The sequence below is a fragment of the Hesperophylax consimilis genome, chromosome 16 (genome assembly GCF_061612785.1).
Source record: "Hesperophylax consimilis isolate HC1 chromosome 16, BYU_Hcon_1.0, whole genome shotgun sequence".
NCBI lineage: Eukaryota > Metazoa > Arthropoda > Insecta > Trichoptera > Limnephilidae > Hesperophylax > Hesperophylax consimilis.
In genome coordinates, this window is record NC_142851.1 from 11,415,559 (window position 1) to 11,441,186 (window position 25,628).

Consider the following 25,628-nt stretch of genomic DNA (forward strand, 5'->3'; position numbering starts at 1 on the left):
TCACAGGGAAAACAAATAAATATTTTGATTCCAAACCAAAAATATATTACTTGAGGCAATGTAAGCTTATAAGATTGAGAATATTTTATAATATTCATGTCGTAATCTTGAAATCAAGGAAATTCAAAACCATTGGCACAAAGCATTTTTTTTAAAATTTGATGGTAAATCAATTTTTATCCTTCGACATTATTCACTATTATTCAGTTTTACTTTCTGTCAAATTGTTGTTATGCGGATTACTAACCTTTTGGGCATTAATCAAAAATCTAAAGCTTTTAACGAAAAAGTTAGTTTTTTATGAAAATGCTATAATAAGCTTTATTTTTCACAATCCTGGCAGTCCTAGAGCAATAGACAATATACAATATTATCCATCTGTCAAAAGTAAAAATCATCCGCGCCTGTCAAGCGCTAGCTCAGTCCAAATAAGAATTAGAAAATAGAAAATCTTGTTTTGATTTTGTATCCAAGATGGTTTGAACTAATGTGTTCATTGATCTACGCATTTGTGGAGTGTTGACCATCTCTGCAATCATTTTAAAGGTAATTTGACTGTTATCCTGGTTTGTTTATTTTTACCTGTGTATTTTGGCCTTGACTATAAATCATTTATTCATATAATAAACTCATATTTCAGCTTGCCCTTGAAAGAAAAGCTCGTTTATTAGATATGAAGTCTAGTAAACGACGTCTTCAAAGCTTAGCCGAAGGTTCTGACATCATGCCGAATTTATTTAAAATTGATCAAGACTCGGAATGCTCAATTCCACCAGTATTTCGGGCAAGGCTACACGAATTGTTCTCTCAAATCGAAAAAGAATTCGATATACTGTATACAGAGAATCTCAACCGTGAGTTTACAACATTAAATACTTTATTCTGAGTAAAATAATAATATTATGATACCACTCTGAGACAAAATGCTTATCAATATTTTGAATCTTTCAGTCCAAGAGAAGATTGAAGTATTGAGTGAACGGTTAGAAAGAGAGGCTTATGGAGGAGACAAACCAAATATTGACACTGTTGACTTTGATGTTCAAGGAAAACCACCAAAACAAAAATGTAAGTAAAATTGATTTCTCAACAATTTTTTTAAGACAGATTCTGTGTTGTGGTTTTCAGCTTTGACTTTATATTCAAATGAATATAGGTAAATATCCGAAAATAGGGACACGCTTTACGCACTTTAAAAAGAAGCTTTGTAGTACATAGTTAAATAATAATTATAAGTATATATATGGTATTATTGGTTGGGGAGGAACATATAATAAAATTTTGAACCCACTTAAAGTAGTTCAAAGATTGGTAATCAAAGTAATTTTGAAAAAACCATCAAAATTTTCTACCGAAATTCTTTTTACAATTTTCAAAGTACCTACAGTAGACAAAATATATCAAAAATATTCAATACTTCAAATTTACAAAGAAATGCAGTCAAATACTCATAACTTGCAATTCAATACATCAGCAAGATACCAGAAAACTATTAAAATACCAAAATTTAACACTAAGCTCATTCAAAATACCTATCTTTATCTAGGCATAATTTATTTTAATAACCTTCCATTAAATTTAAAAAATATCGAAAATATTCAGGAATTTCACCTAAAATTAAAAAAATTACCTTAAACTATTATAAGTCCAAAATACGTTTACTACTTACATCTAGAAGTAATATTGTTTAAATCTTGTGTTGTTTTCTTTATAAATTATTTACCTTAATACTAACATGTACATAATTGAACTAGAATTCCCTCACCAAACACAAGAGCATTGTCTCTTTATGGTGAGGAAAGGCTAATTTAATTTGTATTGTTTTATATCTTATTTTATCCTGTATACTTATCTATGTAAAAATATTTTTTTTCAAATATTAAATAAATAAAAAAAAGTAAGAATTTCAGTTTCTGGAAATAATGCATTTTAAAAGTTATGTCATTAAAATTAGAGTCGACTGTTCTCTTGGTGGCCATTGTTATTGATGATATAATTGGTTCTTAGTTTGGGATCATTTAAAATTAAGTTAAAAAACAAGACTGAAAAAACTGTATTTATATTAATGTCAAAACATGGTGTGAAGACTTTTTTGTAACGAAATAGATACCAAAATGCATTTTTTTCCATTTCCGGAAACTATAAAACTTATTTCCCATTATTATCTAACTGATACAAAGTGTTTTTTTAAAATAAATTGTGCGTATTAAGCGTCTCCCTATTTTCCAAATACTTTTACTCAATTTATACAAAAACGAACAACGTTTTTCTTATTTTGAGGCGTATACCCGTCAATGTAATATATCAGGGCTTCCCTAACTGTGAGTCGCGACGCCCCGGGGCGCCGCGGGATCATCCCAGGGGCGTCGTGAGACAATCTTTATAGCGTCTTCCACACGCACACTTCGGAGCGACTGAGTCCCGCGCCACTTCAGGCCGCAATTTTGGAGCTCTGTTTATCAAGAATATCATTCCATCAGCACTGCAGCGTTAAGGGTTTTATTACCGTTTGCGACATCATACTTGTGTGAGACAGGTTTCTCTTCAGTTGCAGTAATTAAGAATAAGTACAGATCAAAAATAAATTTAGAGGCAGAGACGAGAGTGGCGATTTCGAAACTTCAACCTCATTTTGAGAAACTATGCTCAGAAAAGCAAGCACATCCTTCTCATTAATACCAAAGAAAAAAATTGCTTTTTTATCTTTTTTTTGCTTCCATTTTTGTTTTTATGTTGTGTTCTTTATTTTCTAATAAAAAAATTAGATACTATTTGGAGTTTTTCTGACAAATTGTTATTAGGTAACGTACCCATACTACGTGACCCGTTCAGGGGGGGGGGGCTTCAAAATACTACGCTTGGTACAAATGAGCGGCGGGGGGCTTAGATTTTTAATCACCGGAGGGGGGGGGGGCGTCGCAAAAATATGGCAACTTCCCAAGGGCGTCACAGTTGAAAAAAGTTTGGGAAGCCCTGTAATATATCATTAAAGAAGAACATAATACTAATAAATTTAAACGAAACATGAGAAGTTTATCATCAATTCCAGGATCTCTTGTCTTACCGGGACGGGCATCTTAACCACTCCATCATTGGGACCTATTTATTAAACGTCGTATTTGTCGATATCATATTTCAAATTCAGAATTAACAATAAATGTAACTAATTTTTGCAGCTACTTTTTCCTTTTGATTCCTAGTTGTTACCGTTATCTTTTATTTTTCTATGTCTTGTTTTGTTTCATGTTTCTTTAGATTTATTAGCATTATATTCTTCTTCAATAATACAAAAAAACAGTTTATTTGTAAACAAATTCTGCTGTGTAATTATTATTACGCGTGACAGCTGATTTGCCTTCTGAAGGCACTATCAAACAGTTTGGCTGTTACCAGACCTGACAAAACACTAATATCCCTAAAATCTATATAGATACCAATTATGGTATTGTGCAGATTTGAATATTCAATCTTTAGACTAAGTGCCTTTATCTTAATTTGAGTTTTTTGTGGCTGGCTGCTTTCTGCGGTTCCATAATAACTCAACACAGTGACAATTCAATACACTTTTAAAAAGTGATATAAAGTCATTAGAAACGATGAAAAATTTTTTTTTTTAACCTAACCTAACCTACATAACCCAGTTAATAAAGTTTTTGTTTCATCACTTTCCATGACTTTATATAACTTTTTAAAGATGTGATGAATTATCATCGTGATGATTCATCCGGTTACCGCTTTCTGCGTAACTATGTTCAATTGCATCATTCAATATTTATTGAAAAGTACAAGTGAGATCCTCTGCAATAATTTCTGAAGCTACAGTTTATTGGTATTGACATTAATTTAAAATTGTATGTTGATGTCTGTATTTCCTGTGTTCACCGTGCATAGAATCTTTGTGGTGAAAATATGTATAGTTATTGAATTATAAATTTATGTTGCGATGAATCTTAATTTGCAATTTATGTCCGATTATTCTACTGGAATGTATGTTCCAACAAAGTTGGCCTCTCTGGTACAATCATAGATATTCAAATCAATTGACTTGCCCTAACATGAAATCTGGGTATCATTTCGACGAGCTGGAAGCAAACCACTTGACCATGTTTTTGGCATCGGGAGAGTTCGAGAATGCTTTGAATAAACTATAACATTAGTCATATATTGACCACTGAAGAGCGCACATTGAAATAACCAGACCGTGCGCAGAAAAGTACGGCAAAGGTTTGCAGCGGACTGTGGGACTTTTTTGCGCAGGACCTGAATGTTTGTCCTTAAACTAATTGCCTGGCATAGCGGCGCTAAATTGAGTGAGGTGGGTAAATAATAACACATTTGTAAAAGTGTCTAACTAAACAGTGTAACAAAATATTAAATTTTGTAAACAAGCCGAACTTTGTTTACCCAATTTGGGATGTGTAGTTAAGTTTTTAACGCAGTCAGCAATTTGCGTGCCATTGTAAAAAGGACTAGTAATTCGTAAACAGATTTTATTTTCGAGGACCGAATAGTGATATTACAATGCGAGTTACTTGTATACTATCAGATTAATTTATTGACAAATCACGGAAAGTGGGACGGTCATGCCGCCTCCCAAGCTGCGCGCAATTTTATTTGTTCCCCCTTTCTCTGATTGGCTCGTCTATTAATTTCGATGTCTGTGAGTACAATTCTGTCTGCTTAACCCTCCCGCACCGGATGGGTGTAATATACGTCCCCCAAATGAGTATTTTGTGCGATATCTAAGTTATTTTTTTTTATTGCATGCTCTATATTTTTTCTCTCTATTAGAGAGAGAATGAGTCACAGAAAAGGTGTAAAGATACACGGGCAAAAGGTGGATATGATAAGGTTTGCTGACGATATTGCTTTGGTTGCTGAAAGCGAAGAAGAACTGCAAGAGGCCTTAACAACCATGCAAAGCATTCTTCAAAACAACTACAACATGAAGATAAATAAAGACAAAACAAAGCTGCTGACTGTAGGCCGAACGCAACATCAGATGAGAGTAGAGATGGCAGGAGTTCCACTAAAGAACACCAAGGAGTTTGTCTACCTCGGGAGCAAAATAACATGGGTCGGTCGGTCTAAGAGCGAGGTTGACAGCCGTATACATCAGGCTAGGCTTGCATTCAATAAAAGGTCGAAAATAATAGAATCGAATAATATAGACCTAAAACTGAGAATACTCCTCATCAAGACCTATGTATGGAGTATCTTGATGTACGGCTGCAAAACATGGTGCCTATCCGAAAGAGATAAACGGAGACTAGAGGCTTTTGAGATGTGGTCCTATAGAAGTTTGTTAGGAATTTCCTGGAGAGACCATATTACAAATGAGGAGGTTCTCCAAAGAATCGAAGGAGGAAGGCACCTGCTCAGGACCTTGTCCGAAAGGCGTGCAAGATGGATCGGCCATGTTATACGACAAGAAGGCCTCTTGCATGTCATAATGGAGGGTATGACCGAGGGGACCAACTCTAGGGGACGCCCACGCCGAGAGTACCTGGAGGATCTGCTGGTGGACGTGCGCTGCTCATCATATGTAGAAGTCAAAAGAGCCGCACAAGACAGGGAAGAATGGAAGAGGAGATTAGATGAAATTGCTGCAAACCAATCCCAGGATTGAAACCAGAGAGAGAGAGATATTTTTTAGCACCGTTAATGTTGGAGATTTCACAATACAAACTCTTTTGCAATCCCACACAACGCTATTTAATGTATTTAACTTAGGAATGATAATTTATACTATTTTACGGACTTTTCACGAGATTAATTGTTACGAGGAGCGAAAATAACAAGCACTTTCAACTATGACGTAAATTCGAATGTAAAGGAATGATACTGGCATCGGTCTTCTTTTTTTCTTCCATTCTTCATTTCGCACACAAAATTTATGTTTATAAGATCATTTCATAAATCAAACTTATTATGTTGTGTGTGTGTGTTTTTGTTTAAATCCAGTAGCACAGAGCTCGCAGAAAGTGAAGGCTAGTCACAAATTGAAAGTACAGACGAGTAAGATTGTCTCCAGTTTCAAGACACCGACGTTCAGCTGCCAGCTGGTCCGGGAATTCACCGGCCACAAGGATGGGGTCTGGGAGGTCACCTGCGCCCGCCCGGGACAGCCACTCATCGGGACTGCATCTGCAGGTATGGAAGAATACATTGTATAAAGAATCCACTGTTGATTTGCTAGTAGCTCACCACACTTGCCTCGATTTTATGTATACATATTTTAACCTCAAAAAATGTTCCTAGTATTCTAAAATATATTTTATTCGCTTGCAAATATATTTTATCTTAATATTATTCTAGCTTCTCATTTCGTCACTTAAAAATATATTTATATTTTTGCTGCAAATGCACGTTGCAAAATTCCATGTAAAATGTTGTAATGCCGATTTACTTTCTATCTTTTGTCATTTTACTGCATTCATTTACAGGAAAGCCTCATATGACTTATTTTTTGTTGTGAAAAATACTTGTTTAGCTGGAATATTTTTGTATGGCTTCATTGTACTATATTTTGTTACAAAATAAAAAAGAAAAAAAATGTTTTTCACAATATAAGTATATCTTGGGGAAACTACATAAAATAGATACATATATGCATATACAATCTTTATAGATATATAAAAACATTATCTGGTAAGACGGTATAACTTACATAAACATTAGTTATTAAGAAAATAGTGTCAGCCAGCAATCGGCGGGCGATTGGCATTTTACCGCTAGCACACTAAGGCTACGTCCGCACAGACAGGCGGCTTGCTTAGCGCCTAGAGCCTAGTGGCTTGCATTCTGGCTACTTGCTAGGATACACGGTGTCCGCACTGAAGGTGGTTTGCGTGGTGGGTCGCTAGGTGTCTTGGTCATTTGCTTGTCGTCTAGTTGACGAGATGTCACTTTCAAAAATAGCTCTAAAACTGCTACTTACAGAAAATTCATCTTTAAAATATATCATTTCACGGCCTTATCCACCATGTTGGGTTCATGACATAAATAAGTCACGGTCAAGTCATGGGGAATTTAATGTTCTGTATAAACAATTGCGTAATTTTGATGAAAAAATTTACCAGTCCAGTCCAGAGAATCATTTGTTCTACTTCTTAGTTAGTACAACATAATCCAACGCCATAACCATAATTAACTTCTCATTGTAAAAAAAATTATGACACAAATAAATAGATCGCTTTTAAGTACTTACCATCTTTTTCTACTTCGATTGCTACCTCTTACCATAGTTTATTAATTTTTAAATTTTTATTTTTTTTAAAGATAACTACATTTTTATGGAGTTCATTAGCTGGATTCCACAGTGGTTCTCTTTTAAAAACAGATGCAATTAATATTTCGTCCATTTTTCTCTTCAAAAATGCCTTTCTCGCCTAGTGCCAAAAAACCAACACGTTGGTTCACTTCGATACACGCAAAGCGACTAGCATGCGACTAGCTAGGCGCCAAGCGCGCAGTGCGGCCAGTTGCGAGTATTCTAGAACGTTTGTTTTACTAAGCTACTCGCTAGGTAACTCGCTAGACTCTAGGCGCTAAGCAAGCCGCCTGTCTGTGCGGACGTGGCCTAAGGAATACTAGGTCGCGAAAGGATTGCATCCCCAGGGGTTAAAGCTCCTTGTACTGTTTTATGTTTCAGACTATTCGGCCTCGGTGTGGAGCGTGGAATGGGGCAAGTGCCTGCTGCAGTACCTCGGTCACTCGGGCTCCGTGAACTCCATCCGCTTCCACCCCACCCGGGATATCGCCCTCACCAGCAGCGGGGACAACACCGCCCACGTTTGGCAGGCTGCCGTCAACTGGGACTTGCCCGTGAGTCTTACAAAACCATTACGGTGTAGGGGACTAAAAACATTTTCTTTGGAAACCTTTAAAGTGAGAAATAATAATAAGAAATAGACTTTTTTAAATTACATTGGAATGCAAAGAAAAATGTATATATTTTATTAAATTACAAAAAAAACAAATACTTCCGAATTCCAGAGTGCGATAAGTGTAAGGATGTATTACTTTGATAAAGTATTCTTCCACACAAAAGACAAGAGGTTGAAGATACCGAAGACTTGGTTCACATTTTTAAACCTTGTCAGCAAGAAATTATTAGAAAAATTTGCTTACCATAGCCTTTATTATCATAATTTTTTGTTACATCAATGACATTTCTACTTATAGTGATTGTTCTATAAAGCCTCTTTGTGTATGATTCCTTACGTGATGGACTGCATAATAATCTGTTTGCAGTTTTGTATTTATTTAGCTAAATTTTTAGTGTCAGATTTGTCAGAACTATAACCAAGTGTGGCATGAAATAGTATTTGACTGTGAATTGCTGCATGAACTGTCAATCAACAATCTATTTCGTATTGTTTTTCAACCACAATACTCTTTTCTCCAAGAATCATCAATTTTACAGTGAATATTATTATACAGAAGTCACAAGAAACACTCAAGTCGTAGGCCCAATAACCTAACTTCCATGTGTCATCTTATTCCATAGCATTATTATTCCTTTTTATCTTAATGACAGTAGCCCAGTCCCTTTAGCAAAGTTCGCCAGGATTATCATTAGGATTCCCCACTTTTCAAATCCCTTCAAATCATCAAAGCGGGATATTGTAACCATAAATGAGTCAGTGTTTCTTCTTCCTCTTCCCATTTGTGAATTGAGGTGACCTATGTCCTGTAATAGGTTTTTTTTAATGAGAAACCCCACAAGAGTTCCAAATGCTCCCAACCGTCTGGAGCCAGTGAGACTATGGCGTCCTTAATTGGGGTATGTTGTGAGAAGAAGATGGAAAGAGGAAGGTGGGGAAGTTCCTGGCTATTGAGATCTGGTCACCAAACAGGTCCAAAGTCATTTCAAGCAATGTTTCAATTCTGAAAGGTGGTCTTACACCAGGGCGATACTGAGAGTATCTTCCGCTCTGGAACGTGCCACAAATATACTGTATATTATTTTTAATTAATAAATTATGAAAAAACACAAATTAATCAAATAAAATTTACTTGCGCATGTCGGGATTTGAACCTGCGACCTCTGGCTTGCTAGTCGAGAGCCTTACCCCTCGACCACGGAGGGCGTAATGTTTCTACCGACTTCCGCAGATATATTCTTCTTCCAACAAAGTTGTCCAATGTGTCCAGCATAGTTATCAGCATCATTATCCTTTTAGCTCCGTGGCCAGTCCTCTGAGGAGGAGCTGGAAGGAGGAGGCGGCGAGGACGGGTGCGGCGGGGGCCAGGAAGAGCGCCCCGAGTGCCTGCGCACCCCGCTTAAGGAGCTGTGCGGCCACTCCGGCGTGGTGGTCTCAGCCGACTGGCTGGCCGGGGCCGAGCAGGTCATCACGGCATCCTGGGATCGCACTGCCAACCTGTATGACGTGGAGACAGGAGAACTGCTGCATTGCCTTACAGGTTAGACTACTTATTCCCAATAATTCTGTTTTATAAAATACAAAAGTGTTATGTAGCTTCCAAACTAAACAGAACAACACACCTTAAATTTTCTGAGCTGGCGTTATTAATTTATAAGTTTTTACTGAAACATATTTAAGGGCCATCTCAAAACATTTTTCGAAACTTTACGCCGATAGATGGTGTTATTTTCAATATCGTCTAATAAAACACTTTTAACACGTTATGCTTTATAATATTGAGATGAATTATTGGTTTGCGAACGTATATAAGTAATATTAATCTGTATAAATTTTTTATGGTACCTATAATTACATAATCGTAGAAAACGGCTGAAAAATACACAATTTCATTGCAAAAAATACGTACAAAAGACATTTCACGCAGCTCCGCGCGCGTTGGTACAGGAAATTTTTATTTACCCAACCAAAACCATTTGCGAAAAAGACTCCATTTCAAAAAATTTACGATGTTTCGCATGAGTATGAAAGAGACACGAGATAGAGGTTTGTTCAATTCACTAAACTAAATCAATGCCTGGGAAGATTAAATAATTTATAAAAGGAGCCGGCTAGGAACAACGGTATGTGTGCCGGGAGCTGGCGTTAACTGGACCTTTTTTTTAAATGCCGCTTTTGCTAAATGGACATAATCATACCAAGCGATGTAGGTATATACCTACATAGTAACCATGTATTCGCTCGGTTGCTTGCTCACAAAAATTTCGCGAATAAGTCAAAAGGTTACACTTTTTCTTACATTTCTATGGGGCGCATTCATCAAACCAACGAAGTGGTTAGAATTGCCAGACGGAGAAACAAATTTGTCATATGCACAAGTCAGAAAGGGCTCTCGTAACCAGTGGCGGCCAGCTAATATGTGCTCCCGAGCGCCGAACAACCAACACAATTTCCGACATGACTAATCACAATACGAAACTCGGTTCGTTTATAATATCTCATTCAAAAGGTACCTACTTATTAGGCGCGCTTAACTTGCAGACCGACTTTGACTTGTGCCTATGTTCGTAGCAGTTCGTTTTCGATTGCGATCCAAAATTTAACTGCTTTGTCGCATATTCTGTGGAACAGTCAAAAGCGTGGATACTATTATTTGCAAATAATACCTTATCATGGACGGCGTTCGGGGTTTTACCACCACATCAGAAGGAACGGTTTATTCAGTAGAAAGTTAAACTAAAACGCGTATGTTTTATATTATTGTCGATATCGTGGTTTTAATTTACCATCTGCTATTTTTCAGCGAATGTTCCGCTTCTTCGATACAAGCATACATGATAAAACTTGTCATTAAGAGATGAGTGATGGTCAGATTACTCATTATCAGTTTAGTCAGTACTCGCCGTTGCCGGGTACGGGCATTATCTGTTGAATTTAAAACTTTTCTTACTCTGCGAAAGTTTTGATATTTAATTGCAGGTTATATCGATCTTGTATATCAATTATTAATAAGGCATATCAATTGCAGGTTGTACTAATTTATGATTACTTTTGTGTTTGTTCAAAGTATAAATTAAGAATGAGTTTGAATGTGGAATACATTAAAAACAATAGGTCGAGTTTTGAAAACAAAGTGATAATAAAAAAATGCCGTTCCACCTAAAACCTGAACTGATAATAAAACAAGAGTGAAAATCTGGATCGAAGAAGTTTACTCGATCATTTAACAAAACATTGTATAACAAAGCTTCGTAGCTCTGTGCATGTGATCAATTCAATAGTTTATTTTGTTTTCCGTGTTTAATTTACGATGTTATAGGTATCTACCTTTATTTAATTTATTTTATGACTTAATGTTTTAATCCAGTGAACCCCCACATATTTTGACCACCGGCCGCCACTGCTCGTAACATCATAACATCATCTCGCATATAAATAATATAGGCATTGTTTTGAAATCAGCTCGCCACGTGCGTCGTAATATATGAGTGTCCACAAAGACGATGCCTACAGTGTGCATATGAAGTCGCCTTTTCACATTAAAAAACTTTTTGTATTTTGTAAATGGGTATATTTTATTTTCACAAATGACAAACATGTCATGTTAATAATAGTAAATCCTTTATAAGGCAGAAAGGTGATTGAAAAAAAAAACTTTTTGTACAAATATCTTATACACGGTGTCCATAAACTAGTTGTAAAACTGCCATCACAGTAAGCGGAAAGCGTTGCCTGGGTCGTGATGGAGGAATTATCCAGCTGTGGAATTGAACTCACGATGCCTGGCGGGAACGACGATAGTAAAAGATTTTTTATTTACTTATTTATTTATTTTTTATTCTTTTCACATATTCTGTCCATATTTCTTTTTTTTGTAAGATCCTTTTTCTTTCATTGTTTGTTTTAATATTTTGTCCGATAGCTTGAATTGGTCTACTTTGTCCAATTAATTCATCATCTTTCTCACAGAGAAGCAGTCCTGGATTTATCCTCCTGGGTCTCGTCATTCGAACACTTGTTTTCTTTATTTCCGCGCCAGTGTTTGTGGGAACTAAAAGATATAATATAAAGGCATTAAAGGAGTATAATTTTTGAGCAACATTAAATATGAATCACCCTATACCAAACGAGCGACATGGGTCATAAAATAACAAGCGTGATGGTTAGTTAGTTAGGTAGGTACCGAGAAAATATTTAAAAAATAATAAAATATTTTGAAATAATTTCATAATACTTACCTGTATTCCGATTCGCCGTGCTGACGTTTCATCCCGTTCGCACTTAGTCTTGGATTCACTCTTTTCCCGGAATACTGATGATTCTTATAAAGGGCACGCCTCATTTTTATGGAATAACAATGCTGTACAAAATCGAAAAAAGTCACTTCAAACCGCGGCAGACAATGACTGTAGAATGAATGAATGAGAGAATGTGAATTGGCGGGCGTCTAGCTAGTGATAGTTACAGATTTAAGAAAGTTCTAAATAATTACAACCGCTCTCACTATAATTATTATACAGTTAATTTTGCCTTTTTTACTGCGTGCCAAAACCGCAAATGTTCCTTGCGATGAGTAATACTGGAACATTCGTAAAAAAGCAAAACGAACATTCTATCAGAATAACAAATCAAGCCGCGCAAATTGACATTTTTACTACAAATTTACTGACCACTTTAACACCGTAGGAATGGGCTAATAGCGTGCACGTGAAACATATGGCTCGCACATATGTTTGTCTCCTTCTAACACGGATTCGGGCATTTCGGCTGGCGGTGCCCGCATAAAATAATTACTTTTGTTAATTTAATTACTTGGTTATTATAAGTGATAGAACAGTGAAATTTTCGTTCGCGATAAACTCATTACGAGTATTATTTTTCGGTACTAAAATAAATAAAATATTATCTGTAGTTTTCAAATGTGGCTGAAAAATAGATTGTATGGGAATTGTCACATCTGTTTCACCTTAAAGGAGGAAGTTATCTTCACGTTTTGTCCTAAAGTCTAAAATGTATTAACCTTCAACAGCTGCAAAACAAAACTTTTATTGCCGTGAGGGCTCACTGAGATACTCCACGCATTTTATCTTTGTATCTTATGGGTTTTGTAAGAATACAAAAAATATCAATGTAATAAATTCAGTTTTTTAGCTGCTACATGGATCATGGAAGATAGAAATTTCAGAGATTACCCCTGGTCTCCAAAAGGAATTTTAACTTAATAACCATCACGCCATTTCCCCACAGGGGTAGGCAGAGAGGACGGACCGCCAAACAAAACACACAACACACACTCATACATCGTCTCATACATACTCTTCTATTATTCTGACTCTTAGCATGGCCCGACTCAAGTATCTGATTCACTTGATCGTGCCATGTCTTCCTCTGGCGTCGCCAACTTCTGCTACCATTCACATTTGCGTCATATATTCTCCTTACACACATTTCTTCGCTCATTCGCCCTTCATGCCCAAACCATCTAAGCGTCACATTCTTAATCTTACATCAGCCTTACACTCTTTGCGGATCTCCACATTTCTCACACAATCATACATGGTTTTACCGCACATATGCCTTAGGGATCTCATTTCTACAGCATTCAGTGGGAATTAAAAAAAAAAACCAAATAACTATTATCATGTCTTTATGTAATATTTTCTTGACAATTTTTTTCTTTTAATAATAATAATTGTTAGACGAGTACAATCTCGTCTCCTCTACCAGAGGTGCCTAAAATATTTAACATTTTAGATGTGTAAATTTCTTTTTAACTTCATATTTTAATGCACAACCTTTAATTTTTTTCTCTAGGAGTCTTATTCAGAAGATGCTGAATTATACTTTCATCTTATTACATAAAATCCTTATCGGCACAAATGTACATATATTCCACTCCTGTTATAAGCAGATACAATCCCCAACAAAGTGGGTTAGAATCCTTAAGACAATCGAGGGGACCTACTGTTTTCCCACCCTGTTATAAGGAACAAATGTTAACTCCTTCAAGGCGCACTACAAAGACTCAAAACTATGTTTATTTAAGTGTCCTTGCACAGCAAGAAGAAGTAGTGTGTGTATGTGGATATTAATTTAACATTTATACACTAAGGAACAGTAACAAAATTTCAGCAGCAACAAACAATAACTTTAATAACAAAATCACATTAATAATATTAATAAATGAAATTAATAAATGGTACAAAAACAAAATCATTAATCTTCTATGTATTTAAAAAGAAATATAACTATGGCCAAAAGTCGCCTGTGTTGGAGCAGGGACGAGAATCAAATCATCCCCTTAACGGGTGGTTAAAAGTCGCCTGTGTTAGAGCAGGGACGAGAATCAAATCATCCCCTTAACGGGTGGTTAAAAGTCGCCTGTGTTGGAGCAGGGACGAGAATCAAATCATCCCCTTAACGGGTGGTTAAAAGTCGCCTGTGTTGGAGCAGGGACGAGAATCAAATCATCCCCTTAACGGGTGGTTAAAAGTCGCCTGTGTTGGAGCAGGGACGAGAATCAAATCATCCCCTTAACGGGTGGTTAAAAGTCGCCTGTGTTGGAGCAGGGACGAGAATCAAATCATCCCCTTAACGGGTGGTTAAATAAAATATAATAAAACCTTAAATCCTGAAGACGGTTACAAAATACTCTTATCCTTTATTCTCATTAATATGTACATAATACATTTTTATTCCAGCATGGTTATGTGATAAGTGCAATGAACAACCCGTCATACCAAGTAAATACAATACATAGTTCACTATTCACGGTCGGTGGCCGAGTTGACATCGCGCTTGGGTCCCACTCAGGCGTAGTGTGTTCAATTCCTCGGCTGGCTAAGTCCTCCATCACAACACAAGCAACATTTTCAGCTTACTGTGGTGGTAGTAGGAGATTTTCAAATATTGTCAGGTTATTCGTAACCCGGTCTTTCTTTTAAAAAAAAAAAAAATAATAATAATTTATTTGTCTCCATCAGGTCACGACCACGAGTTGACCCACGCCTCGGCTCACCACTCCCAGAGGCTGGTGGTGACGGCCTCTCGTGACACCACCTTCCGTCTCTGGGATTTCCGTGAGCCAATCCACTCCGTGTCTGTGTTTCAGGGGCACACTGAGTAAGTGCAACGGATGATTTGCTCCAAATTTTTCAATCTAATTATCATGTTGATCATACATTAGTTTCATCCTGAAATATCATTTGAGCTCTCTCTATTAACTATAATATTCTTGTATGCGTGTAAAAATGGCAATTAAAAACAATTTGCAAGTTCATTCAGTACTTTCCTACCTTCTTCTACTGCATCTCCTTCCCCTCCCCACCTCAGCCTTTATCACGTCTTTTTTACCTTCACCCTCACAACATAACCCAAATGAGGATGCCGTAGTGTCAATGGCTCCAGGCCATAGAATGAAGAAGAACAATAAATACCACGAGAGAGAGAGTGGTTATATTGCCAGTGACGGCATTGGTTTTCGTTTGTATTACATTTTCATTATCTTTTTTTCTTTTGTCATGTATTTTGTTGTAATTTCATTGATTTATAACAATTTTATTCTTTAGGAGCGTGACATCAGCCGTATTTACGAGGGAAGACAAAGTTGTTTCTGGATCAGACGACAGATCTGTCAAGGTAAAACTATTTAATATTTTCTTAGATGTTATTATCAATTTTATCTTAGATGTTATTCATCGATGATTTATTAATTGAATCAGAAAACCTGACATGAATAAGCCGTCATATAAATTAGTTTTAAGGGGTTGCATTTAACCTGGTTCCCAGAATTATGAAGTTAGTTTTCGCATTTAGAACATTATCTTATTTTAATCGATCGCAGTTGTATTTCTGGGCCTTAATGCTAAAATTGCCTTTATCAAAATTTGTGAATCTCTCATGAGTAAATATTTATTTCGTGATGGCTTTCTCCATTGGTTCCCGATGGGTTTGCAATGTTATGCACCAATAACAAAGCTAGGATTTGACACAAGCTCATATCTGCACTCGAGGTGTTGTCGTCGCAGTCAATTGTAAATTACTTTTTGCTCTGTAACGACCTTGCTCGGTTGTTCAATTCAACGAAATCGCTATGTAGTTAGTTCATGGTTATATCAAGTAATGTCTGGTGGGAGATAATCAACTGTTATGCAATGCCTGTGATCTCATACTGACAGTTTTTAGTGTGCAAGTTAAGTATATGATTTAGGGCCCCTGTACGCTTCTTTGTGTAATACACTCTTAGATGTGTGGCATGCAAACTTGCATCGAGATCATAGGAGTTCAAGGCAGAGAGGAGAACGAAGTCCTTTTCTCTGACATGTGGGTGACCCAAAACAACTGCGTCATCTTACAAGATTGTTGTCGATTTCTTGGCATAAGAGGGATTGAATCAATATTTTGATTTCTACATTAGACAGTCCACAATTTCATGAGTTTAGAGCATCTGATATAGGTATTCATAGCATTCATATAAAGAACATTTCAGACTACTTTCTGGTACCTAAATTAAATTACAAAAAACTTATACAGGCACCTCTAGCATTAACCTTCAGACTTAATCAATCCCTGCATGTGTAGGTATGGGACCTGCGTAACATGCGCTCCGCCCTTGCCACCATCCGCTCTGACTCGAGCGTGAACCGCATCGCCGTCAGCTCCGGCGGCCTGATCGCCATCCCGCATGACAACCGCCAGGTGCGCCTGTTTGACCTGCAGGGGCAGCGGATGGCGCGCCTTCCCAGGACCAGCAGGATGGTCAGTACTAAATTTTGCAAATGTTTAATGACTAATGGCTATTTTCAATCGAATGACAGAGATACTGGATTCGATTACCAGTTGAGACCGTGTATTTACTACCTTTTTATTTTCTGTATCTTCTTCTGTTTCCTTTAGGTTTATTAGTATTATCTTCTTCTTCAATGATATATTACATTGACGGGTATAACCCTCAAAAGTCAAAGAAAAGTTGTTCCGATAAAAATTGAATATTCATTTAGACTTTTAGAAAAAGTCAATAGGTATCCCGTGTAAATAAAAATCGGATATGTTTACCCGAGACACTATCTAGGTAACAAACTTATTTTATAATAAAAACACATAAATTTGTTTTTGACCACGATAGTTTTATTTTCACTCTACCGGTTTCGGAAGATCCCTTCCTTCGTCAGGAGAATATTTAAAACTAATCTACTACACAAAATATTGACACATAAATACAAAAATGTTAAGTGTTTGAGAGAGATGTCGACAAAGTGGAAGGGGTAATTACGGGAATTCCAGGAAGAACAGAGCGGTTAACTGGAAATATGTCAAGAATAGGACTATAAGACAGATTAATTTGGTTATTTATTATACTGGAGTTATTATTGATGGCTTTTCTGATTTCAAGTGCTTCTAAATTATCTAATTTTTTGCCTTTCTTACTACGGTGAAGAATTTTAACGCCTGTATCTTTACTAAAAGTATGATCGGTGGAAATGAGATGATTGGCAAACTCCGAAAAATTATTGTTATTTAAACATCTTAAATGTTCGGTGATTCTAATATTTATATTTCTAGTTGTCTTACCTATGTAGAACGATGGACAATCATTGCAACATAGTTGGTAAATGCCTGAGTGGCTAAATTTGTGATCTTTATCTTTAGTATTTTTAAGTAATTTTCCCAAGTTGTTATCAGTATAGAACGCGGGTTTAATGTGGGTAGGCAAATTTTTTGAACTAAGTGAAGAAAAATTGGATATGTATAAGATTTTACGCCATTGAAAGGGATTTATGATTTTATTATTAGTTTCAGGTGTACCAAATAAAAATGTATTCGTCGAAATGAGTTTAAGTTTCTTATTCAGGATTTTATCAATTAAGTGTGTCGAGTAACCATTATTTAGAGCAATTTGTTTTATTTTTGACAGTTCAATTTCAAAATTAACAGCTGATAGTGGGATTTTTACTAAGCGGTGTACCATTGAATGATAGGCAGAATGTTTGTGTGATATCGGGTGGTTTGACGTGTTATGTATAGTTATATCCGTGAATGTCGGTTTACGATAGATGTTAAATTCAATTGTATTATTTATTGAAGTTAGTGTTAAATCTAGAAAATTAATCGATGCATTACTGCCTACCTCTACAGTGAATTGAATTTTTTTATGAAATGAATTTATAAGAAGAAGGAATTTAGTTAGTTGCCGCTCTGTTCCCGTCCAGATACAAAAAATATCGTCTACATATCGTTTCCAAGTGAGAACATTATTTAAGAGTGATGACTTACAATTAAAAATCTTATTTTCTAAGTTATTCATAAAAATATCTGCCAAAAGTGGGCTAGTAGGAGCTCCCATAGGTAGCCCTTGGCTCTGTTGGAAGACGCAGTTGTTATACTGGAAATAATTTTGATTAAGGCACATATTGAATAAACGAGACAGGTCATCAATCATATCTTTATCTAAATTAGAGGATTTTAACATATCTACAATTATTTGTTTGCAATCAGTAGTTGGAACATTTGGAAATAAGTTAATTACATCAAACGAAATTAGCTTAGCATTATTGGGAATGAACAAGTCCTTAACTGAATTTATTAAATCAAATGAGTTTTTAATGGTATATTTGGGTGAAAACACATTAAAATTGTTGAAGACATTAGTGATATGAGAAGCTATTATGAAATTCGGGGAAGCACAGCATGACACGACAGGACGAATAGGTTCATTGATTTTATGTATTTTTAAAAACCCGTACAACTTGGGAATTTTAGGATTAGACTGCAAGAATTTATTCTGGTTAGGATAATCATCTTTAAAGATTTGGGATTTGCATGCATTTATTGAATTTTTTATATCTATTTGAAATTTATTAGTCGGATCTTTTTTTTATAATAACGAAGTCGTCACTTTTTACGAAGTCTTCCATTTTTTCGTGGTAGTCCATTTTGTTCATTATGATCACAGTGTTTCCTTTGTCTGCCCTAGTAAGCACTAAATCCTTTTCAGCCAACGTTTTGCGAATTTTATTGGTGCATAAAATTTCTGGATGTATGACCTTTTTAATTTTATCTTTAGTTATTAGATTTTTAATTGTCTCAGCACTTTTGTACAGAAACGGTCTAGGTTGGTACGATAGAGCCGTTTCAATGTCCACTGCCACATTTTCAATAGCACTTTGTATGTTATTTTTATTGTAATTTAAATTATATTTTAGTCCTTTAGATAGTAAATTCATCTCTTCCGGGAGGAACACGTGGGAAGAGAGATTCTTCACTCGATCAAAAAATGTATGTTCTGGTTTATCTGGACACTGGTTACTGATGTTAGGTTTACAAAGATTTTGAAGTTTTTTATTTAATTTCCCTTGTTTTTTGAACGCCTTTTCCGAGGTATACATCCTTATTTTATCGTCGAATAAAACCCACTCGACTGGATGTAAATCGTGTACTAGTTCAGTGTGTAGTAGCATGATTTTAAGTTTAATTTCGTTTCTCTGTTTAAAAGCACCTTTCAAATCTTCTTTTAACCAAGCAACTTTAGCTCGGTAAGCCGAACTATTTGAAGTTGGAGAAGGACCGCACATTTTATTGAATTTATTATTAATATAATTCGGAAACACTTTACACTTTATACATCGCTGGTAGAAATATATGTCTAAACTCAGCATTCTGTATTTAATAGAAAAGTTTTTAAATAATTTTGCTTTGTTGGCCGTACTTGCCGATATTACGTAATTGTAAAAAGCATTCACTTTGTGGCTCATCATAATTTATAATAAAAACACATAAATTTGTTTTTGACCACGATAGTTTTATTTTCACTCTACCGGTTTCGGAAGATCCCTTCCTTCGTCAGGAGAATATTTAAAACTAATCTACTACACAAAATATTGACACATAAATACAAAAATGTTAAGTGTTTGAGAGAGATGTCGACAAAGTGGAAGGGGTAATTACTAATTACTAATTATTAATTAATCCACTTTGTCGACATCTCTCTCAAACACTTAACATTTTTGTATTTATGTGTCAATATTTTGTGTAGTAGATTAGTTTTAAATATTCTCCTGACGAAGGAAGGGATCTTCCGAAACCGGTAGAGTGAAAATAAAACTATCGTGGTCAAAAACAAATTTATGTGTTTTTATTATAAATTATGATGAGCCACAAAGTGAATGCTTTTTACAATTACGTAATATCGGCAAGTACGGCCAACAAAGCAAAATTATTTAAAAACTTTTCTATTAAATACAGAATGCTGAGTTTAGACATATATTTCTACCAGCGATGTATAAAGTGTAAAGTGTTTCCGAATTATATTAATAATAAATTCAATAAAATGTGCGGTCCTTCTCCAACTTCAAATAGTTCGGCTTACCGAGCTAAAGTTGCTTGGTTAAAAGAAGATTTGAAAGGTGCTTTTAAACAGAGAAACGAAATTAAACTTAAAATCATGCTACTACACACTGAACTAGTACACGATTTACATCCAGTCGAGTGGGTTTTATTCGACGATAAAATAAGGATGTATACCTCGGAAAAGGCGTTCAAAAAACAAGGGAAATTAAATAAAAAACTTCAAAATCTTTGTAAACCTAACATCAGTAACCAGTGTCCAGATAAACCAGAACATACATTTTTTGATCGAGTGAAGAATCTCTCTTCCCACGTGTTCCTCCCGGAAGAGATGAATTTACTATCTAAAGGACTAAAATATAATTTAAATTACAATAAAAATAACATACAAAGTGCTATTGAAAATGTGGCAGTGGACATTGAAACGGCTCTATCGTACCAACCTAGACCGTTTCTGTACAAAAGTGCTGAGACAATTAAAAATCTAATAACTAAAGATAAAATTAAAAAGGTCATACATCCAGAAATTTTATGCACCAATAAAATTCGCAAAACGTTGGCTGATAAGGATTTAGTGCTTACTAGGGCAGACAAAGGAAACACTGTGATCATAATGAACAAAATGGACTACCACGAAAAAATGGAAGACTTCGTAAAAAGTGACGACTTCGTTATTATAAAAAAAAGATCCGACTAATAAATTTCAAATAGATATAAAAAATTCAATAAATGCATGCAAATCCCAAATCTTTAAAGATGATTATCCTAACCAGAATAAATTCTTGCAGTCTAATCCTAAAATTCCCAAGTTGTACGGGTTTTTAAAAATACATAAAATCAATGAACCTATTCGTCCTGTCGTGTCATGCTGTGCTTCCCCGAATTTCATAATAGCTTCTCATATCACTAATGTCTTCAACAATTTTAATGTGTTTTCACCCAAATATACCATTAAAAACTCATTTGATTTAATAAATTCAGTTAAGGACTTGTTCATTCCCAATAATGCTAAGCTAATTTCGTTTGATGTAATTAACTTATTTCCAAATGTTCCAACTACTGATTGCAAACAAATAATTGTAGATATGTTAAAATCCTCTAATTTAGATAAAGATATGATTGATGACCTGTCTCGTTTATTCAATATGTGCCTTAATCAAAATTATTTCCAGTATAACAACTGCGTCTTCCAACAGAGCCAAGGGCTACCTATGGGAGCTCCTACTAGCCCACTTTTGGCAGATATTTTTATGAATAACTTAGAAAATAAGATTTTTAATTGTAAGTCATCACTCTTAAATAATGTTCTCACTTGGAAACGATATGTAGACGATATTTTTTGTATCTGGACGGGAACAGAGCGGCAACTAACTAAATTCCTTCTTCTTATAAATTCATTTCATAAAAAAATTCAATTCACTGTAGAGGTAGGCAGTAATGCATCGATTAATTTTCTAGATTTAACACTAACTTCAATAAATAATACAATTGAATTTAACATCTATCGTAAACCGACATTCACGGATATAACTATACATAACACGTCAAACCACCCGATATCACACAAACATTCTGCCTATCATTCAATGGTACACCGCTTAGTAAAAATCCCACTATCAGCTGTTAATTTTGAAATTGAACTGTCAAAAATAAAACAAATTGCTCTAAATAATGGTTACTCGACACACTTAATTGATAAAATCCTGAATAAGAAACTTAAACTCATTTCGACGAATACATTTTTATTTGGTACACCTGAAACTAATAATAAAATCATAAATCCCTTTCAATGGCGTAAAATCTTATACATATCCAATTTTTCTTCACTTAGTTCAAAAAATTTGCCTACCCACATTAAACCCGCGTTCTATACTGATAACAACTTGGGAAAATTACTTAAAAATACTAAAGATAAAGATCACAAATTTAGCCACTCAGGCATTTACCAACTATGTTGCAATGATTGTCCATCGTTCTACATAGGTAAGACAACTAGAAATATAAATATTAGAATCACCGAACATTTAAGATGTTTAAATAACAATAATTTTTCGGAGTTTGCCAATCATCTCATTTCCACCGATCATACTTTTAGTAAAGATACAGGCGTTAAAATTCTTCACCGTAGTAAGAAAGGCAAAAAATTAGATAATTTAGAAGCACTTGAAATCAGAAAAGCCATCAATAATAACTCCAGTATAATAAATAACCAAATTAATCTGTCTTATAGTCCTATTCTTGACATATTTCCAGTTAACCGCTCTGTTCTTCCTGGAATTCCCGTAATTACCCCTTCCACTTTGTCGACATCTCTCTCAAACACTTAACATTTTTGTATTTATGTGTCAATATTTTGTGTAGTAGATTAGTTTTAAATATTCTCCTGACGAAGGAAGGGATCTTCCGAAACCGGTAGAGTGAAAATAAAACTATCGTGGTCAAAAACAAATTTATGTGTTTTTATTATAAATTATGATGAGCCACAAAGTGAATGCTTTTTACAATTACGAAACAAACTTATTCTTTAGAACTTTGTGATGATTCGAAAAGATAGCTGCCAAAAATATTGAAAAAATTTGTTGCAAGATAATATTGTTAATTCTGAATCTGAAATATGAGATCGACAAATATGACGTATAATAATTAGGTCCCAATGGTCGAGTGGATAAAGACGTTGTCCTGGTAAGACAGACATCCTTGGTTCGATTCCCAGTTGAGACCGTTATCTTTTTATTTTCTTTGTCTTGTTCTGTTTCATTTAGGTTTGTTAGTACTATCTTCTTCTTCGACGATAAATAATTATTTTATTTTTATTATATCCTATTGTAAACCACTGTAATATAAGAAATTATTTTTTACAACCATTGTTTATAACCCTCTATGTTCACAATTGTAAACATTTTAATGTACCCAAATTAAAGGCCCCATGGGCTTATAAAAAGAATAAATGAATAAAATGATGATCATTTATCAATAATTCATCTATTAAATATTTTGCCTAGTTTGAAATACATGCCTGTTGCATTTTAAGCATAATTGCACTATGTGAAATTTAGGTATGATGAGCCCTTCCATCAGACGCATCAATCATCTCAGAGACCGTGTATTTACTACTTTTTTTTTCTGTGTTTTGTTCTGCTTCATGTTTAGTTTGATGGATATAGCCTTCAAAAGTTAAAGAAAAGTTGTTCCAATAAAAATTTTAATTATTATAATCTCTAAATAGTATAAAACAAAGTCACTATCCGCGTCTGCCTGGGTGACCGGATAACTCATCAAAATGACAGTTCAACACACCTACAAAAAGTAATATAAAGTCATGAAAAGTGATGAAACAAAAACTACCTTAAATAGGTTACATAGGTAACTATTTATCCTAGTTTTTGTTTCATCACTTTTAGTGACTATATCACTTTTTAAAGGTGTGTTTTAATTAGGGAATGCAATCCCGCAAGAAAATGTCAATCCAGGTGTTTGCGGGACTGAACAATCTTAGTCCCGCTGGATCCAGGTATTTGCGGGATCCAGCAGAGTGGACTTAGATATCTAATCAATCGTATAATAAAGACCTCGATCTACCAACCTTGTTTTTAGAGTTTTAAATTTATACCTATAATAAAACAAGTTCTTTGGGACATTTTAAATGATTTATTAATAGGTATACCTCTAGTTAGACATAGGTAAAGTTTAAGTCATAAATTGGCAAAGAATAAGATAATACATAAATTTACATAACATACCCGCCTCGGAACAGACTTTGTCTAGTGAGGTAGGTAAAAGAAATCTATGTACACAAATGAAAATAAAATAAACACCCGGATTGCCGGCACTGAAACTGAAACTGAACTGAAACATAAATTTAAATTATAACGTTTACACGATAAACAATATTCTTGTACAATGAGCATCATAACTTTAATTAAACATTATTTTGGAAATAGTTTCGTAAAAAAGTTAAAGTATTATTTGTGTCATCTGATAAACGGCTTCTGATATTGGACACAAGGTAGCCAGCGGCTGAAAAAGCTCCTTCAGCTTCCACGCTGGTTGGCACAATAGTCATTAGCGCATTGTAAATGAATTGAAGGTATGTTCCTTTTAATCCACCGGACTCGAAGTAATTCATTTCCTTCTTTATCAAAACCTCAAGGTTGCTCATATTATCTGCGCTTCTCTGTAACCCCGCCAGTCCAGCGGGATCCCGCAAAATTTTCGACCAAGATTAGTCCCGCAAAATGTCTGCGGGATCTCGGTATTTCGGGATCCCGGTATACCGGGATTGCATTCCCTAGTTTTAATAGTCATTTTGATGAAATACCATGGAACCATCTGTCTGTTTGTGCGCTTAGTTCTTCTAAACTATGCAACGGAGATTGATAGGGTTTTCACTATCATTTAGAGAATTTCTTCCGGAAGGTTTCCATATATAATACATGGATATTATATTTATAGAAAGTAGAGAAAAGTCAAGCAACGCCGGGTACACGTCAGCTAGTTAATATTTGAATGGTTATCAAATGTGATTGGGTTTGAAACAATTCTAACTTAGTTATTTTTGTATGCATGTATGGAGAAATGAGCTGTCAAATTCCACAACCAATTCAGCAACCTTTTACCAATTTTACTGTTATTCTAAGCAATAAAATTCCAACTTCCAGGGTCATAGGAGAATGGTGACTTCAGTAGCCTGGACCGATGACATGAACACAACCGTCAACTTCTTCTCCTGTGGATTTGACCGCCGCATCCTCGGCTGGTCTATCCAACCCTCGAAGGAAACATAGAGTCGGTAGTCCAATTATACATCCCTTTACATAATTCTAAGACAACTGCTGTATTATTATTTTATTGGTTATTATTATTGTTGTTTACATATCTAGTTAACAGTTAAGAAACTATTAATAAGAGTTTGTTATATACGAGTATTCATCATTTCACAAAAATCTATTCACATTTCTTTTGTAATTTTAGTAATTTTTTCTTTAGGGCAATATTAAAAAACCACTTTTTACTTAGTTCGGTTTAATTTTAAATGGAACTGTATACTGCATGGAAAATTGCATGACAAGATTTTAGTACATAAATAATTTTTCTGTTAAACCTTTCACTGCATTCCCGATGTATACGGAAAAAAACAAGAGTTAAATGGTTAAAAGAAAAGATTATTTCTATTGTTGTAAATCGGGCATTAAATAATAATGTTTTAACAAATATTCCGAGATTTTCAGAATGCATTATGTCTTTAGGTTAGGTTATATTTGAACACAAAATACATATATGTTTATTTTTTAGTTTTTTGATCTGAATTAAGTTTATAGAACTGCGCATGCACAGACGTCCAAATTGATAGACTTGCTCTGACATGAAATCTGGGTATCATTTCAACAAGCTGGAGTA

At 35.0% G+C, this 25,628-nt stretch overlaps 1 protein-coding gene across 2 annotated transcripts; it reads left to right on the forward strand.

The window, feature by feature from the left end:
* The first annotated feature begins 396 nt into the window (after positions 1-396).
* On the forward strand, positions 397-25,628 carry Wdr37 (WD repeat domain 37). Of its 2 annotated transcripts, none has more exons than XM_089640612.1 (10): positions 397-546; positions 641-854; positions 952-1,068; positions 5,965-6,153; positions 7,655-7,827; positions 9,189-9,429; positions 14,873-15,011; positions 15,458-15,527; positions 16,470-16,646; positions 24,890-25,628. In XM_089640612.1, the coding sequence occupies exons 2-10, from the start codon at positions 674-676 to the stop codon at positions 25,013-25,015; spliced, it is 1,413 nt and encodes a 470-aa protein (XP_089496738.1). In that variant the 5' UTR covers positions 397-546; positions 641-673; the 3' UTR covers positions 25,016-25,628. The 2 variants fall into 2 exon arrangements, with proteins under 2 accessions (XP_089496738.1, XP_089496739.1); XM_089640613.1 differs by having other exon boundaries at positions 5,968-6,153.

What these genes read in the sequence shown, in the direction of transcription:
- Wdr37 (XM_089640612.1), top strand. Translation starts at nt 674, where the DNA reads ATGAAGTCTAGTAAACGACGTCTTCAAAGCTTAGCCGAAGGTTCTGAC. An exon ending in AAAACCACCAAAACAAAAAT is followed by an intron (nt 1,069 to 5,964) that starts GTAAGTAAAATT and finishes GTTTAAATCCAG; the next exon opens with TAGCACAGAGCTCGCAGAAA. An exon ending in GTGTTTCAGGGGCACACTGA is followed by an intron (nt 15,012 to 15,457) that starts GTAAGTGCAACG and finishes TTTATTCTTTAG; the next exon opens with GAGCGTGACATCAGCCGTAT.